Below are 19,584 nucleotides of genomic sequence, written 5' to 3'. Positions count from 1 at the left end.
CTAAAAACTGATAGCTCTTCAGTAAGTGGCTCAAAGAACAGACTAGAATGGAAGAATTATGACAAAATAAAATGTATGAGAGAGAAGTAGTCAGGCAAATTGATAGTAGGTGGACCATAATGTCTCTCTCACTTTACTGAACTCAGATTACACTTTCAGCAGTCTTAAATGTTAACATCAGCATTCATAACAATGTTTTTCACAAATCAAATATTCCAGTATGAAATGAACAGTAATTTCAGGACAATACTGCTTTTGATTCTCTTAGTGTGTATCTCAATTTTTTTTCCATCCCCTTCCAGCAGATCTAATATAAACTAATTTGATTTTTCCCACAGGGAAATCAACTGTTGTAGCCACACCTGGGCACAACAAACATGTTAACTTTCCAACTTACAATTCCACAAAACAAGTTACAAGGTATACCAAATTTTACTGACTCCTTAAACAAAGCACCCAGATTACACCTTTTAGAAAAACACAGCTTTAGGTCTGACTGAGCAGAAGGGGGGTGGGGAACTGCATCTTAATTACAACATTAGATAGGGCAGCAAACAATGTGGGATCACCACTCTAGCATTTCCCCTTACAAATGCACCTGTTGACATTTATCTCAAACTAAATTTGCCTGCACTTTTTACTTGGACTTGCCCACAAAAGAATTCAGCTGCAGCTGCCTCACGTGATATGATGACAATGTTACTGCACATTAGGACAACTTCACATCTTAAAGAGAACCTATTATGGAATATGTTTTCTTTGGCTAGAGTATGACAGTTAAACTCCCCCTTAAAATCTTTGCTACAGTTACAGACCAGTTTATATGGTCGAGACTTGGCAAAGCTAAAATGCGAGTTTGAAGTAAAGGTTGTGGTAACACACACACACACACACACACACACACACACGTATTATGAGGAGAAATAACTGGGAAACAGGCAAAATGAAAGAATTTTTATGAAATTGAGAGTTTTTACTTCAAATAATATTTCAGTACAAAGAAATTATCATTAGTTAGTGGATGTAACCAAACCACTTTATGTAACAGTGCAGATTGCTTATATTTTTAAAAGAAGAAAAACTACATCATTATACAGGTAAAAACTTTCATAGAATCAACTGCATACTGACCAAGAATTTTTCTTAAATTCAAATAACTGATAATATTCAGTCACCTAAATTAACTTTTATATGAATAAAACATGAAGCTGAAAACTTTCTATTACATGAAAGTCTCATAGATTTCATATCACTGGCATGCTGTACTCTCAAATAGGATACAGCTACAATTATAGTTTTTGAAATTCCACATAATAGGACAAACAGGTCGCCTAAATGTACCAAATCTTAAACCCAATAATATTGACACAGCCATTAAACTTGCACAGGAGTTAGAAATATCCTAACAGCTCACTTATGAAGCCAAAATACTTTCATAGCTGCCATTTTATATCAACTTTATGAAATGCATAAATGTGTTATATTAAATGCATCATGAAATCAAAACGACCTAATTATGAAATCCATGCTGGCAACTATCTTAAAAGATATCAGTCTAATTACAGAATAACAATTTATATATTCAATAATCGTTTGAATCTGAGATTAATGAGAGTCTGAAAAAGGCTCTACAGTGCTTACCACATAACGAAATTAAATAAATGGACAAAAAAACAGAAGGTATAGTGGGAGGGATGGAAGAGGAAAAAGGGGGGGGGGAGAGAGAATATAGTCAGTCTCCATTGTACTGCTATTCTTTTTACAAGAAAGACCTACAAGCAAAATTATGTAGCACAGAGCTCACCACGTAACCAAATTGTACACCTTCCTTGTACTTTAATGCAAAGTAATGGCAGCACATGACTACACAATGTTTGATGAAAAGGAAACGACAACACAATAGAAAGATTTTTTTCTGGTTAACACTGAAACCACGAAATGAAAGTGGAGGAAAATTTGCATTTTAGATGAAAATATGCCATAACGTACTAAAATCTCTCTCAAACATAAAGAATAGCAGTATATACAACAAATATTCAATGCTGTGTGTGCACAACACAAAAACACGTTAAGTTAAGCATCTTTCTTCGGCTCACCAGAAGCAACGTCTACCTTGGCTTGCATCTTACGAAATTCTTCATTTAGACGATCATATTCTGTGCTAACAGACTGTGCTTGAGCTTTAATGGCCTCCTTATCTTTCTTCTCGCGTTCTAGATCGCTCTCCAGCTTCGCAAGTTTCTTTTTCAGCTCTGTCACCTCCTTGTCATGGGCTTCGTTCGTGTCGTTCTGTGCCGCGCTTGTCTGATTCTGTGCCATGAGACTCTGAGCTGTAGTAGTTGCTGATCTCGCTTGTTGCATAGCAGCTTCACTTTGTGCCAACAACGTTGCTTGCATTGACATTAAGCACACAAGTCGCCGAATTACCAGTGACAAGAACAGAGCAAATCCTGATATGTAAAAATTCCTCTGAGCTCTGAAAAGGCGCATATTCACCTGCATTTCTGCATCAAGATGCTGGTGCGCAGATTCATCTGGACTGGAATACTTTTTCATTTCACGTATGGCGTCGAGAAAGAAGAGAACCAGCACTGCCAGCAACACAACGAAATAGATTTGTGCCTGGCTTGTGAGGCTTTTTAAGAATCTTGATTTGAAAATTTTTTGCCATCTTTGCGGTGAAGCAACAGGCAACACCAACAGAAGAACAACAGCAATTTCTGCATACAGAAAAGCAGCAATTATTGTCCACTGGAGACTCATACTGAACTTTGAATCAATACACGGGTAACACGGTAGCTTAACAAGTTCAACTCAATTCACCAACAGCCGCGGCGCACAAAGTGACTAAGACTTAACTTTCCGAGTCAGCACAAATATAGTATCAGTCAGAGATATTTAACCACCACGTCAGTGTGGACAGAGATGTGTTCACATGACCAAGTGTCACACATTCCCGCCAGGTGTCCGACTTCAATTTGAAACTTCTACGTCATGTACCGTCGGTTTGGCTAAGACAGACGTCACCTCGATTCATATAGGATGGGACTGATGTCTGTGAGCGTTAAGAACGTTACTCCCATTTCAAACTCAATATGGAAGACTTCAAATTGTTATTATTAATCATAATTATTATTATTAACGATGTAGGTAACTGAAGTTTACTGAATTTGTATTCTTGCGCGTCACATATAGTAAGTAGACTCAAAATTTTTGCATCTTGTTCCAATGAAAATATTTGTTTCGAACAGTTCGTAAAGAGGCTGAAGAAGCGTAAGAAAAACTGGATAGCCAGTTAATAGCAATGTTAGAGATCGGCAGCCTGTGTTACAGACACATAAAATACACAGGTGTAAATACTGATTAGATTAACTGCACATTTTGTTCCATCGATTTAAGCATGTAGAACAAGTTATGAATCAAGAATACGTAATACTGGTACATATTTGAAAAAAAGTGTCATTTGAAACTAATAATGTACCGGTATAACGATATCAATCCGTTCTACTAAGAAATTCTTCATTGCTATAGATAGAGTTGTCCACCAATAAATCATTTAAGCTTTTATTGAATAGAATTTTATAAATAGCATAACTTTTTATGGGTGTTGATAAGTTATTAAAATTGGATACTCCTGACAAAAAAGAAACTTTAAATCTTTATATGACAAAGTCCATTAAGGAATAAATACATCGAGTAGCAACAGTTAGTATCCTCCATTTAATGAGCAGGTCTCTGCAGAATGCTCATGAATTCACACCACAAGGAATTCGAATTACACTCTTTTGGTCTCTTCTTACATTCTGAAAAGAAAATAGGCAACATATTCAATTGATTTTATTTTTATTTTGCCAGTGTCTGATTACATCCGCACTGTAAATAAAAAGAAAATAGGCAACATATTCAAGTGATTTTATTTTTATTTTGCCAGTGTCTGATCACATCTGCACTGTAAATAAAGATTTGTCCAGATGCTTCATCACTTCTGTGGTTTGTTTCTCGTACTTGGATTTATTATAGAGCTATAATCCAAAGAATTTAACACTGTTAACCACATCTGTTGACCTGGTATCAATATTGTTGGCATATGCTAAACCTTTCATAAAGTTCCAGGTTGCATACAGTGTGTCTTTTCGAAGTTAAATGAGATGGAATTGGCTAGGAATCATTTATTATGTCCATACAAATTTCACTAACTCAGCTTTTAAAAATTATGCTTGGTTTGCTATTGATCGCAATATTTGTCACTTGAAAACAAAATATATGTGGCTTGTATAGCATCTAGTAATGTTACTGATGACTGGTTTCCTCGTATATAAGTTTGATGGTATTTACTTGTCTCTGTTGTTATACGGAGGCTTAACTCCACATATTTTGGACAATCATGATATTTAGTAGGAAGACCTTGCTGTAAATAATGGTAAGCGAAAATTTGTTGTTTTGAGAGAGAGCACAGTAAGATTTCAATAAAATAACATAAATAAGATATTTCAAGCAGATGCAATGTAATTTTTTATTCGTACAGGTAACTGTTTTCAAATATACTTTCAGTAATTATGTTTTTAAAATGGTAATTTGCAGCTAAAAATTCTTTTCTTAAAAACTGTACTTAATATTGTTTGCTTGCTAAGTGAGTGCTCTTCATATGGCATAACATACTTACCTCCACTTACTTGCTGGGTGAAATAATGAAACATTACTGTAAAAGCCTTCAAAAATACAAATGTAAAAGGCTCAAATTGTTTCAGTTTTTGATATTAAGATTTAGACAAACAATTTTTCCAGTAATGATGTACAACAACCTCAAAAATTGATCTATGATTCAGCACAATATAAAATTAATTTCAGCAAGCACCTCACTGTGGCACAATGTTAAGGATGGCCCTTAACATTTCTACCTTCATCCAGTGATGTAAATTTAGATGAACTATGGTAAGGGATGCAACTTAACATTGTTTGCTTGCTTCAATAAATATTCATATTTACCTTAGCAAGAACTTTTGAATTGCATTTGCATTTAGGAACATATTCAGGATTGATATCTGAGTCATAGTTATCCACATCATTCTCAGATTCAAAAGAATACACCCTGAAAAGCATTTTCCTGCCATGAACACTGCATACGTTACTATTACTGGTAGCTACGTTTCTGACACTTATCACTATTCACTGTACATGTTTTGATAAAGGCGCCATTAGTAGGAATCTGAAATTAGAGACAGAGCTGCCATTCTCAGTTTATCACAAAACTACCAATTAACAATAATGAAGCACATCACTTACCAGTTTTGCATGCACTAACTATGTTTCTCATAAACTGCCCTTACAACTGTTTACAGCTAATGTCTTCATATAATTTTGTTCATTAGACCTTTCCATAACGAAATTAGTAATTAGCTACCCTAGCTTGAAAGTTTATAGTAGCAATCAGACTGAATGATAATGTTGCTCACAACAGGAAATTTTTAGTGGAATAGTTTTTAGGAAATGTAATTTAAAATCATCAGCAATAACTGCCTTTTTAATTGTTGAATAAGGCAATAGAGCTTCCAAGTGATTTGTGAGCAGCTTAAAATTTATTTAAAGTTTTAAATTACACACTACTGAAAAGGATTTGTTTTCACATTTTACTTCTGCTTTGCATGCTTCTGTATTCCGATCCAAGCAAAATTTATCAATATCTTTATTCTTCTAATTATGAAGGTTCATGATAAATGTGGCTAAACCTCCTTTTTAATTTCCACTTTACAGAAGTTCTAACCTAAATCTGGCAACATTAACATATCTATATTAGCGGTCGTGTGATATTTATAGAGGCAGGTCATGTTGACTGTAGGTGATGATTGTAATTCATCAATGCAGATAAACATTTCACAAATTTTATTTTCCTGTCGGCAAGTATGCTAATGGGACAAAGATAGCTGGCATTTTGCAGTGACATTATTGCTGGGTGGAAATAAAATTTCTGGTGACTGTGAAAACTTTTCAACTATCAGCTATTTGTATTGATGCAGTATCCATAGTAAATTGAGCTGGTCAAGCAACTTTTACTTTAAACGTTGTTTGCACTAGTAGAAATATGGATACTGTTAAATCAGCATGTCATTGCTTAGTTCCACGCCATTGGGGCATTATCTTTTGGAAGAATCTGCTCGTTGCTAGGAAAGTACTGTAAGCACATATATGAGTCATGTGAGTGGAGTTCTCCATAAGTCTTTTAACATTAGAGTATGTGGGCGAGTTATTAGTCCACTGAGGGCTGGTACTGAGGAGAGATGAATTTGTTGCATGGTTGGATGCTAGTGGGCCCAGAGCACAAGATACACAATGGCCAGCCTGGCTAGTCGAGCAGTTCCATCCAGCCAGGTGCAGAGACAAGCAGCATGACCGGAAACACGAAAATCCAAATGCTGGGAATTTGGACAGCTATCAATTACATCGTCTTTGTGCAGGAAACAATGATCCAGGAAATGGTGGAGTGTCAGACAAGCTGAAAAATAACTTCTTACTGCTCTTTGAGAGTCTTTAATAATTTACAATCAAATTTTAATGCAAATCTGAGTACATCAGCGGTCCCAGAAAAATGAGTTGCATCCAGTGACACAACAATAATTTCAATACCTTTCGAACAATAGAAGTTGATATTGTATGGTGAATAAATATTTTCACAATGAACCACTGAATAACATCTTTTAATTACTTCATGCAGTTTCATCACATTGTATCTCAGATGATAGCACTGTACTACAGTTATCACCTTTGAGAGCTATGTACCTGCATCTGTTTTAGTTTTTGATTAATTACGTTTTTTGTAACTTCTTATAATGAAAATGTTTGCCAGAACATTGTATTCTCCACATTTACACAGTGAAAGAACACTGCATCAGTACCTTATATTTTCTCATAATTGCGCATTTATGTCATGTGCTGTTTACTATTTTGCCAGTAACTTTTTTCGTGTGTTGATCACGAACTGCATGTGTTAGTAGACACCACAACTGAAAAGAGAACCAAAAGAAACTTATGTCAAGAAGGCATAAATAATTGTTTAAACAATATTTAACAACGATTCTTTGTCATTGAATATGAGTGCACTTGCACAAGAATACTAGCTTATTTATTTATGAACTATTACTTATTTGTAATTACCGCAAATGATCAATGTGTGACTGAATATTTATAATATTTCTTTAACTAAATATTCTTCTCATATTTTAGTTTTGTCTGGGAAGTGGTCATGATGAGTCAAATCATGCTTGTATAGCTTAGGAAAGATGTATTTTTGGTGGGGATGGCCTTCAGCCAATGAGAGTTGGACAGTAATGGAACACTACAGGAGTTAAGTGGAGACAGACTTTTCGAGGCAAGAGCTCAAGGGAGCAGTTCTGGCCACTTATGTCAAATACTGTAAGGGGGCAGACCTGCCTATGGTAACTCTGTGATTCAACGATTTAGATGGCTAATCCTGGGTAGTGAGAGGCCACTACAATAGTTTTGAAGGGCTTTATATTTCGAGAGGTCTGAATGTGCTCCAGAGTCGGACTCTAACTTCTACTTCCGTATTTCTGAACTGAGGATAGATGGAGTATGAGTCACCATTCTTTGTGTCATGTGAGTTAATTTGTGAATCATTTTGTTGAACTTTGAACTATTTTTTAGCTGGTCAGTATTTCGCTTGTTGTGATCACAAAATGGAGTTAGTTTTTATGTATCTTTGATGACTGTTTAGTCTGGGTATATTGTTACCATTGTCATAAGGCTCTCAATGTATCTCTACTGCATTGCGTAAGGGTATTTTGTATCTGTGTATTAACTGAATATCATAGGACCACTTCCTGTTTATTTGATATGATCTTTATTGAATAAACACTATCCAACATAATTCTCTCATTCACATCAATTACAGACATTAGAATAGAACCTTTATTACTAAACTATTCACTTAACTTTTATATTATATTTCTTATATTTTATTAACTCACAAATGTAGCCAGTGCATAGAATATTTGACTGCAGGATCACAGCTACAGATTATTATTTGCAGCGAGTTGACTGCAGGGCATGAAAGCAGATATGCTCTGCCTATGTCGAGCTATTCTTTTTAAACAGAGCCATGCATAGCCCATGTATTGTACCTAAAGAACGAGTAATTGCAGGTAAACATGCAACTGGTTTGCTCATATGGACTGCTGTTTAGAGGAGCAATTACACAAGCAGTAACCGTTAGGTACTGTCGCAATCGGCAACTGGAAAACTTTTTAGGAAACTCGAAATTCTCAATGCTACAGATTGACCGACTCGAAAGAGGCTTCACAAACAAACATTTGCTTGAATTACACTTAAAGGATTTGCATAAAAACTAGGAAATGAAATTAAATGATCATGTCATACCGTGTTCATCAGGAAATTAAAGTCAATCACAAAAGGTGCTGGAAGTGACCTCGACTTGTATACACAGTTGAACACAATGCTGCAGATTCTCGAATGTTGCTGCCAGAACCTCTGGGGTCACTCCCTGGATTTCGTGGATGATGTTCTCTCGTAAATATTCGAAATTGTGTGGTTTGTTCCTGTAGACCTTGCCTTTTAGGCCACCCCAGAGGAATATGTCAAGTGTTGTTAAATTAGATGATCTCAGGAGCCACAGTCCTTCCGAAATCACTCCGCCAGGACAAATGATTTGGCCTCAGCCATGGTCAGTTGAGAGGTGTGGCATGTGGCGCCATCCTGTTGATATCAGCTAAGGATTATATGAGGTTGATTTATGCTGGACGTTAGCGGAAAGGAACAGCAGGCAGTCTCGCCATTTAATGGGGATGTGTACACTCTATAAAGAAGATCAACATAATGTTAAAATGAGGTTTGGAACATCTGTGATACAAAAGTCGGAATATAATATCAGAATTGAGGAACTGTTAATGACAGCTGACTTTACTAAAGTTAAAAGCAAAATTAATAGCCAATAGTCCTGAAAAAGGTTGTATGATAATTTTTGACAGTGCTGAGAAGTAAAAGAATAGGAATAATGTCATACAAACATTTCAAAATATTAACGTTTTTGTTGCTCAAGAAAATATGTACTTACAAATACATGGTACTTCTTTACCTTATTTATTAAGTTTTATTTTCTTTCTGAACAGCAAATAATGTCCAAAGCGCTTGTATTTTTCTTCTTCAATACAGGTAACTTTTTCTTGTTGGGCAGTGTGGGCTTTATCTTTCTCCAGAAGAGGGGATGGTGGAGAAACCCAATTTACAGAATACACAACTGTGTTATAAGAGTCTTATCTTATGTTATTTCTAGAGCATGTTACATGGACTTTGACGAAAATTTCAAATTTTGAAAATTGTATTTTTAATGTCCTTACTAATTACCACTATTTTTCTCTTCTTAAAGAAACTGCAAAGCATGAATATAATGTTAGGACCAGAAAACAATCCCTACAGAGACTTCAAGGGTTTACTATTTATACAGAAGGGTTTCAGATGCATTAGTACAAATGCAGTCAACAACGTCAAATAGCATATTAGATGTTATATATGGGAAGTGAAACAAGGAGAATATAAGAGGCAGAGTATTATAGGCAAGGAAAGTATTCCTCATTAAAGGGAGTCTATTGGTAAAAAGCCTAAGTACATTTGGAGACCAGCATTGTGTAGAAGTGACTCATGACATTTCGAGAAGTTGGATAGCAAAGGAATTAAAGTGTTCAAGATGAGGTGTCACAGGAGGATGGTGAAAATTACGTGGATTGGTAAGACAAGAAATTAGGAAGTTCTCTGCTGAATCGATGAGGAAAGGAATATGTGGAAACACTGACTGGAAGAAGGGACAAGGCTATAGGGCATATCTTAAGATATCATGTGGTAAAACCATGTTTCCACAAGCAGCAGAACTGACATGACTTGGTCGCCACTTACTGGCATTAATGAATTTGCTTGCAGAAACACACAAAACCCTGTGTCGACACTCGAATGACTACACTTCTAGCTATTCCATAAAAGTTAAAGTTATTTAACTTTATGATACCTCTTTCTTTCCTCCACCAACAATTAGAATGATTCGACTGTCATCTTGTTGTGGTATTGCGAAGCAGCATCGCAATATTTGGTTTTTTATGTTAGAAGTTTGGGCATTTATATGTTTTGCAGTACTTAAAATTATCTATAAAATGACTGTTAGCAATAATTATACAGTTTATTGAACTATACGAGGACTGATCTTGTTCACTGAAAGATGAAAACGAGTGCTACAGGGCAGATATTAAGCATTGCTTGAAGTAGTAAATGGTATATAGGAAAATGTCCAGAGTTGTGATTTAAGTATTGCAAAAGCTAAAATAAGAAGCATTCGCAATTCCTATATCAACAAGCACAGCAGAGCGTTAAAAAAATGGAAATGTCGTGTGGCTATGGCCTCCCATCGGGTAGACCGTTCGCCTGGTGCAGGTCTTTCGATTTGACGCCACATCAAAATCTTATAAGAGTGGTGTGTCTGCAGGTCCATCTGGCACCTAAAAATGTTGATAACTGCAAATTATGTAGCTACTGTATATTTATCAAGTGAAATAAATTGTAGCCTGCTTAAAAAACGTATTGTTCTCTTTTACATCTATTTAGAAAAGAATTCCAACATTTTCTTTAAAATACAAGTGAGATGTATGTGAACGGTTGATAAAAATAATGCTACTATGGTACTTAAGCTAAACAAAAAACTGGTCACAATAAGGTGTGTATTTTGAAAGAAACATAGTATTAACTTTCTACATTCAAGACCTCTCGTAATGAAAGGTTTTGCCATTGCAGTTATGAGCATATAATGGCTAATTTATTTGGTGAAAGTATATGACTTTTCTTTTATATGTGATATAGGTAAGATTTATATGTGACTAGGCATGTGTTATTGAGTAATTAGTGAAAGGTGATTTGTAGCTTCACAGCAGCTCACTTAATTCTACAAGTGGTGAAAATTAATGCAAAGCTGGCAGTATATGCAGACCCGGTACTGGCAACTTAAATGCTCTTAAACACTTGCCTAGTGATTTTTAGAAAGGCACTAACAAGGCTTCCGAAGCCATTATAATCTCAGTTGGAGTGTGGGTTTTACTAAAGGAAATCAACCATTTCAGAGTGTCTGTTAGTGAATTTGCACAAAGCATACATTGAAAAGCCAAAACATTATGACCACTGCCCATGAAGATGTTGGCTGCCGCCTGGTGGCAGTTGCAGGCATGTGACATTGTAACAAAAGTATGTAAGAAGAGCAAACACAGAGGGGGGTCACCCTAGCAAAGATAAGGGCTGCAAATGGAGAAATCCATTGAGATAAGCGACTTTGACCGAGGGCAGGTTATTATTACATAGAGCCTATGAACGAGTACCTCGAAAATGGCGAAGCTGATCGAATGTCCACACACTATCGTCGTGAGGATCTATGGGAAGAGGAAGAACGACAGTGAAACTACCACTAGGCACTAAATGGTTGGACGTCCACGACTCTTCACAGAATGTGCGGTTCGGAGGCTTGTCTGCTCTTTAAAGTAGGATTTTAGTGATCTGTGGCATCTCTCCCGAGAGAGTGCAATGCTGGAGCACGCACAAGTGTTCTGGAGCACACTGTTCATCGTACATTGTTTAACCTGGAGTTCCACAGCAGACCACTCCTATGTGTTCACATATTGATCTAATGACGTCGTCAATTAGTATTGCAATGGACATGAGACCATCGTCCGACTATGGGTGGAAATGTGTCGACTCTTTGGTTGAATCAAATTTTTGATACCCTAGGTCGATGGTCGTCTCCAAAAACGCCGTTATCGAAGTGAACGGCGACTAGAAACGTGCGGAGTGCCACGGACGCAATCTTGTTGGAGCACTATTATGCCATGGGAAATGTTCGCCTGCACTTGTATAGGACCTGTGGTAGTAATCGAAGATACGCTGACAGCTTCTAGCAACCATGCATATTGTTCCCCCCATGGCTGTGTCATCTTTCAGCAGTGTACTTGTCCGTGTCTCGGCGCCAGAACTCTGCTACAATGGTTTGAGGAGCATCGTAATGAACTCTCGTTGATGTCTCGCTGACCAAATTCGCCTGATGTAAATCCTATGGAACCCATCTGGGTCGCTATCGGGCACCATCACTGCGTACGCAAATCAGCGGCCCGTTATCCCGTTATTTTTGCAAATTACATGACTTTTGGGTAGACATCTAATGCGACATACCTCCACAAACCTACTAACAAATTGTTGGATAGCTGATACGTTGAATCAATGATGTATTTTGTTCCAAAGACGGACGACAAGCTATTAAGCAGGTGGTCATAGTGTTACGGCTCTTCAGTGTAACTCCCAAATTCGATACAGAATACTTTAATAGTTCATCTTATTCAACCCTTTTTCTTCTATAGACGAGTTAACTAATCATACCTCGCAGCTCCCCAGGTGCTGTTGACGCATTTAAGCGCAGCCTCTGGGTTTTCCTGAAGTGCTATAGGTGTGTCCTGCCAACTCTCTCTTTCATGCATTGTAAGCATGCTCAGCCACAGGTAGCTGCAAGTTCTAGATACGAGGAGTGATTGGAAAGTTTTAAGAATGGGCTTGTAATTGTACAATGGTAGTACTTACATGCTACTGTGATGCATCTTCTTCAGAGAAGTCCCCTATCGGCTGAACACACCGACTCCAACGGTGTCCCTACTTTTGGAAACATTCCTGGAATTTTTTTTCCTTAAGTGTGTTAAGGACACTCTCCGTATTTGCCTGGATGTCTTCAATCGAGTCAAATCGCTTCCCTTTCAGTGAAAATTTCAGTTTAGGAAACAGGTATAAGTCCGCAGGGGCCAAATCAGGAGAATATGGCGGTTGTGGAAGAACAGGAATTTTGAATTTGGTCAAAAATTCAACGATGGAGAAGCCACGAAGAGCCGGAGCATTGTCACGGTTTAACACCCAACTCCTGTCTTTCCACAATGCAGGGCTTTTCTTCAGCACGTCTTCGCCCAAACGCTCAAGGACGCATTTGTAGTATTCCTGGTATTCGTGTGTAAATTCATGATGCACAGTACAGATAGAATCGAAAAAAAATCACCAGCATTGTCTACACCTTCGACCGCCTTTGCAGTGCTTTTTTCGGTTGTGGTGAAACTGCACTTTCTTTTCGGGATCATATTCATATACCCATGATTCGTCACCTGTAATTACCCTATTCAACAAATATAGGTCATTTTTAGTCCGATTAATCAGATCTTGGCACACTTCAAGTTGGTATTGTCTCTGGTCACTTGACAACACTTTCGGAATGAATTTTGCAGACACTCCATGCATGTTCACATCTTCGGTCAAAATGGACTGAACTGTATAGAAACTTAAACTAAGATCATCAGCCATCTCCCTGATTGTAAGTCTACTACCAGAGCGCACTAAGTCACGAACTTTCACAATATTTCGATTCGTTTTTGAGGTGGCAGGACGGCCGGACCGTGGTTCATCTTCAAATGATTCATGGCCATTTTTAAATCTATTTAACCAGACAAAAACGTTTGACTGGCTCATACAATTATCTCCAAAAGCTATTTTTAATAGTTCGTAAGTCTCAGAAGCTGATTTCTCGGTTTTAAAACAAAATTTCACACAAACTCGATGCTCCGTTACTACGTCCATTTTCATGTAGACAGAATCTGGCAACAAACCCTAACAGACCCGCACTCAGCCAGCAGCCACAACGAACTGAATAAAGGAAACGCAGTTTCCCATCAGAGGGCATTCAAAGACAAGGCAATGACTCACTCCCCACCCTCTTTGTACCTGCCCACCAAACCAGTAAGCAGTAGTGGGTCCATTCTTAAAACATTCCACTCACATCTCGTATGTAGCACACAGAGCCAAATTTCTGCATTGTTCTTCCAGAGACTTTCATAGTTCTGGTTCATAGACCGAGTGTGTAGCTACGTTTGCTGCTGCAGATATTGACTTCGCTTTGTATGTTTTTATCAGTATTAACTTTGCGCTTTTCTGTTCTACGAGCAATGTCACGTCACAATGGTTGCAAAGGTGGAGAGATCCTGGAAATACTCACAGGCACCGACTGTGAGTGAGAATTCTATGATGTTGGTAGCAGTGGTGAGGCTTCAACAGAATCTCTATGTAATAGTCCTCAGCCCTGTAAATTCTGGCGTTTTTCACGATATTCCTATCAGAAGACCTGATTCTTTTTATAGCAGACGAGACGTACAAATTTTGTGTATATACCAAAGCAAAAGCTCCAAAATCTGTGCATTCTCGAGTGTCAAAGTGAAAAAATACTGCATTTGACGAACTGTATTGTTTTATTGCTATTTGTGTTCCAATGGCTCAAGGTAAAAAGAAAATAAGTTATTATTGGTCCAGAGATATATTTTTAAGCACGTCAGTTTTCAGGAAATAATGTCCTGAGGCCTTTTTATTTTAATTTTGAGATCCTGCACTTTAGTGACAACGGTGGGAGTACAGGAGGCGACAGTTTATTTAAAATTAGAAATATTTGCTGTAAAGTTCATACGACGCTTTGCAGAGCATTTGTCCATATCATAAGCTTTGCACTGACAGGTGTCTCTTGTTGTTCAAAGGTCGATTATCTTTTAAACAATTTATTCCATGCATGCAAAGTAGATTTGGAATACACTGGACTTGCATTTGGGAAGATGGCAGTTCAAAACCGTGTCCGGTCATCCTGTTTTAGCTTTTCCCTAAAGTGCTTAAGGCAAATACCAGGATAAAAGGGTGTTGCGCTTTCTTTCTCCACCCTTCCCTGAACTGAGCTTGTGCTCCATCTCTAATGACCTTGTTGCCAAGAGGACGTTAAACACTGAGCTTCACCTAGATTTGGAATAAAGAAATTTGTGCTGCGTGACTATCAAACTAGGTACATTTTGGATTTCATTGTTTATACAGGCGCTGCAACAGAAATTTGAGTCCACAATTTAGAGAAAAGTAGCAACGCTTTTGAGACAATATTCGGAACAGAAACATATTCTGCGTGTCGACAATGGTATTCCAGTGTAGATCTGGTTCTCTGGCTCCACAACTATGGAACAAGCATTATGCTGTTTGTAAGAATAGGTGCAAAAGGCCAAAACTGTAAAAGAAGTTGAAACTAGGAGAAACTGAGTTCAAGTAAATGACAAGTTGTTTACTATCAAGTGGTTCGATAAAAGAGGCATGTGGACGTTCGCCACACATAACATAACACAAATATAGGAGACTGACAAACATTGGTGGCTCATAGGTATAAATTCAGGGCGTTAAAAAATTTTTTGTCAAATTTTTAGAGGAATTGTTCTCTATGTTGAGTATACTTAGGGCAGGTGAAGATTAAGTTATTATTTTCTCCCAAATGTGTGTTTCTGTAGTTACAGATGTCAGAATTCCTAAATTGTAGACGAAGTAAATGAGAAGGGTAGCTGCTGTGATTAAACCTCGTCCTCATGATTGTAGAAACAGCTCTGCACTGCACAGATGTATTGTGAAACCACGTTAAGCTGAGTAATTGGGTTTGAATCCAACTATAATATTTTCCTTTATTTATAGATGATGTTTCCCATTCCTCTGTACCCTGTGATCTGACGTCCATTTTTACTTGGTGCATGAAGTCGGTTCAAGGTAACTGGATATCTCAGAGGGCTCCATATATAGCAGCTTCCTTAATCAACTGAACTGCAGTTTGGTACTGCAAAATGTCTGCAACAGCTCTAATCCAAAGTAGATAAATACACTAAGCTGTCAATAAAATTCTTCTGGGCTGTTGGTTGCTTTGTCAACACATAAAATTGTCTGACGTTTAATGCACTAACGCGAGTGGCCTTTCTCAGGGCTTTGTGCTGTTTATTATGAATCAATTGTAATTTTCTCCTGTATTCTCCTGTCTGTGTCTGATGTGGTTGTATGCAGGTCATTTATTGATATTATTGTACTAACAGTATACATAATTTTTAAAATAATATACACTAATTTTTAAATAATCGTCTGGTGTCACTGGTAAATCATTTATATAGGTGATGAACTGAAGCAAGCCAACCACTGAACCTAACAGGACACCATATGAAATGTTTCCCCACTCCAGAATTAGGCTTATTTTCGTGATATTATTAGTTAATGTGACCACCTGTTTTATATTCTTAAGAAATGACTATCAGTGATAGAGGAATGTGTTTAACACTATAAGATTCCAGTTTTTCCTGTAGACTCATATGAGCAACACAACCAAGGCTCTTTTTTTTTTTTTTGTAACATCACAGAAAATGCTAACAGTCTTGTTTAATTGTATGAGAACTGAGTTTGTGGGATCACATGCTGCTTTCCCTGTAGAGAAATCTTTACAGAAGCCAAAATGAGCTGTTGTTAAAATATTAGTGCTGGAAAGTTTTGCAGCTGTCTCTTATGTGCTGCCTTCTTAAAAATATTTGAGGAAAGAGGAAGGACGGTGACGATTCTATATCTACAGCTCACTTCCTTACCTCCAGTTTTATGCCTGGGTATTTCTGCTACATATTTCAGTCTTTCAGGAAATAAAACTTGACTCATCGATTGACTAGACAGGTAACTTAAGTAAGCAGGAAAAATTAGGTGACAAGTACCAGGTCACAAACTTTTCAAGCGAAGTGCAAGTCTTAGCCGGGTGGTAGAGGATATAGGTTCCTTGTGCAAGGGTTTCACAAAGCAGGACCATGTGATGATAGTGGGTGGAGTGGGAAACAGTATTGATAGGGATCAGAGCTACAGTATTGAGTGTGACCTGGTGAAAATAGCCTCAGCAACGACCCATACCAGTGTTGGGCTGGTGCCTGCTTTCATGTGGCATGATCAGCCCCAGTTATACTGCTCTGTCAGGAGGGTAAATATGGAGTTGGATCAGTTGCGTAGGGCGGCCACTCTGTCAGACATTGGATTGGTTCCTGGCGAGGCTATTGATAGGGGGGATTTCACAAGGCATGGCCCACACCTCAATATGAAAGGGAAGGGTAAAGTGGCAGAGTTGTTAGCGAAATCCATAAGGGGGGACACTAGTACTCATGGATGTACCTCTTTTTTAGACTAATATCAGTGTCCAATGAGAAGTTCAGGCAGACAGGTGCTAAAGAGTTCCAAAACTCACAACATTCTCACAACAGGAAAGTAAATAATAATGTTACCATATTTAACAAAAATATTGTTGGATTAAAGAAAAAAATAGATTCTCACAACAGTAAAGTAAAAAAATAATGTTACCATTTTTCACCAAAATATTCCGGGATTGAAGAATAAAGTAGATGAGCTCCTGGTTTGTTTAGATGACATTGAATCTGATAATGTAATAGATATACTATGCCTGTCTGAGCATCACATTGTGTCTGATATGGAAAAGGTAAATATCAGTGGTTATAAAGCAGCTGCACATATAATTAGGGAGAATAAGATGAGAGGAGGAGTTGCCATATATGTCAAAAGTTAACACTGTGTAGAAAGTTTAGATACAAGAAAGTTTTGTCTAGAGTAACATATAGAAGCATGTGCCTGTCAACTTAAACTGAAGGAGGGCTCTTTTATAGTTGTAACAGTATATAGGTCCCCTTCAGGAAACTTTCATTTATTCCTGGAAAACTTGGATGCCTTGTTGTGCTATCTGTCAGATAGGGGAAAGCAAATTATTATTTGTGGGGACTTCAATGTTGATTCACTGAAAGAGTGTAATAGGAAGAATGACCCGGAAGTCTTGCTCAGTTCTTTCAGTTTGACATCTGTCATTAATTGTCCTACTTGGGTAGTAAAGGACAGCAGCACATTGATAGATAACACTTTTATGGACCAAGATAGGTTTAAAAACATAAATTCTTGTCCTGTTGAGAATGGCCTTTCTGATCATGATGCTCAGATAGTTACAGTATATGACATAGCTCCATTCAGTAATTCAAAACTACCCCCCAAAGTTTTGCATTCAATTAATGACTCAACAATTAGAAATTTCAGAGAAAATCTTCAGTAGTTAGACTGGGATGAGGTGTACAAGGAACCCAATGCTAATTTAAAATATAACTTATTTCATGATACACTTGTAAGAGAATTTGAAAACTGTTTCCCCAAGATAGAAGTTAAATCTAATTATAAGAAACCATGCAAAAAACCTTGGCTTACTAAAGGAATAAAAATATCTTGTAACTAGAAAAGGGAACTGTATCTAACAACAAGAAAGAGTAATGACCCAGAAACAGCCAAATATTATAAAAACTACTGTGCTACATTAAGAAAGGTTACTAAAAAGTCCAGAAGCATGTGCATCATCTCTGAGATGCTTCTGATAACAAAGTCAAAACAATTTGGAATATTATTACAAGGGAGACAGGGCAACCAAGAGTACAGGATGATGGCATCACCAACAAAGAGAATGGAATCTTGATAAACAAGCTGGAAGTCGAAAACATTTTGAATAATCATTTTTTAAATGTTGTAGAGAAAATAGGATCTAAATGTCCATTAGAAGAAGCAAGGCAGTTAATGGAAGAGGCCTTACCCACACAATTTGATACAATTGAAATTCCACCCACCTCTCCTTCTAAAATTAGGAAGAGGATAAACTCTCTCAAGAATAAAAGCTCACACAGAATTGATGGTTTTCCAGCAGGATAATAAAAGCTTGCTCCCAAGAAATAAGTGGGATTCTTAGCCACATATGTAACAGCTCTCTGAAGCAGGGTATTTTCCCAGAGAGACTGAAGTATGCCATTGTTAAACCACTGCATAAAAAAGGAGATATGTCTGATGTCAACAACTACCACGCAGTCTCTCTTCTGACTGCCTTGTCCAAAATTCTTGGAAAAGTAATGTATTGTAGAATAACTTCACACCTTTGTAAAAATAAAGTCTTAAAAAAATGTCAGTTTGGTTTCCAGAAGGGTTTTTCAACATAAAATGTTATATATACTTTCACTAATGAGATATTAAATGCTCTGAGTAACCGGAAGTCACCTGTTAGGTTTTTTTTTTGATCTATCAAAGGCTTTTGATTGTGTAAATCATGGAATACTTCTAGATAAGTTCAAGTACTGTGGTATGAATGGGACAGTGCTCAACTGATTTAAATCATACCTAACTGGAAGAGTGCAGAAAGTTGAAATAAGCAGTTTACATAATATGCAAAAAACTGGTGATTTCTCAAACCGGGGAACAATCAACAATGGGGTGCCACAAGGTTTGGTCTTGGGTCTCTGCTGTTCTTAATATATATTAATGACTTACCATTCTACATTCACGAAGATGCAAAGCTGGTACTTTTTGCCGATGATACAAGTATAGCTATCACACCCAACTGACAAGAATTAGCTGGTGAAATTCTAAAAGATGTTTTTCAGAAAATCATTAAGTGGTTCTCTGCAAATGGGCTCTCATTAAACTTTGACAAAACACAGTATATGCAGTTCCACACAGTAAATGGAATGACACCATTAATAAATATAGACTTCGATCAGAAACTGGTAGCTATGGTAGAATATTCAAAATTTCTAGGTGTATGCATTGATGAGGGGTTGAACTGGAAAAAACACACTGAGGATCTTCTGAAACGTTTGAGTTCAG

The 19,584-nt window shown here is 37.3% G+C and overlaps 1 protein-coding gene across 1 annotated transcript; it reads right to left on the bottom strand.

The window, feature by feature from the left end:
• Positions 1 to 994: 994 nt before the first annotated feature.
• On the bottom strand, positions 995 to 2,908 carry LOC124594811 (B-cell receptor-associated protein 31). Its single transcript, XM_047133252.1, has one exon. It carries the CDS (start codon positions 2,761 to 2,763, stop codon positions 2,074 to 2,076), a length of 690 nt encoding a protein of 229 aa, XP_046989208.1. The 5' UTR covers positions 2,764 to 2,908; the 3' UTR covers positions 995 to 2,073.
• Between the last annotated feature and the right edge of the window lie 16,676 nt (positions 2,909 to 19,584).

This window comes from Schistocerca americana, chromosome 2 (assembly GCF_021461395.2).
Source record: "Schistocerca americana isolate TAMUIC-IGC-003095 chromosome 2, iqSchAmer2.1, whole genome shotgun sequence".
NCBI classification, from domain to species: Eukaryota; Metazoa; Arthropoda; class Insecta; order Orthoptera; family Acrididae; genus Schistocerca; species Schistocerca americana.
Note: the sequence above shows the minus strand (reverse complement) of the source record. Positions and strands in the feature narration are given on the sequence as shown.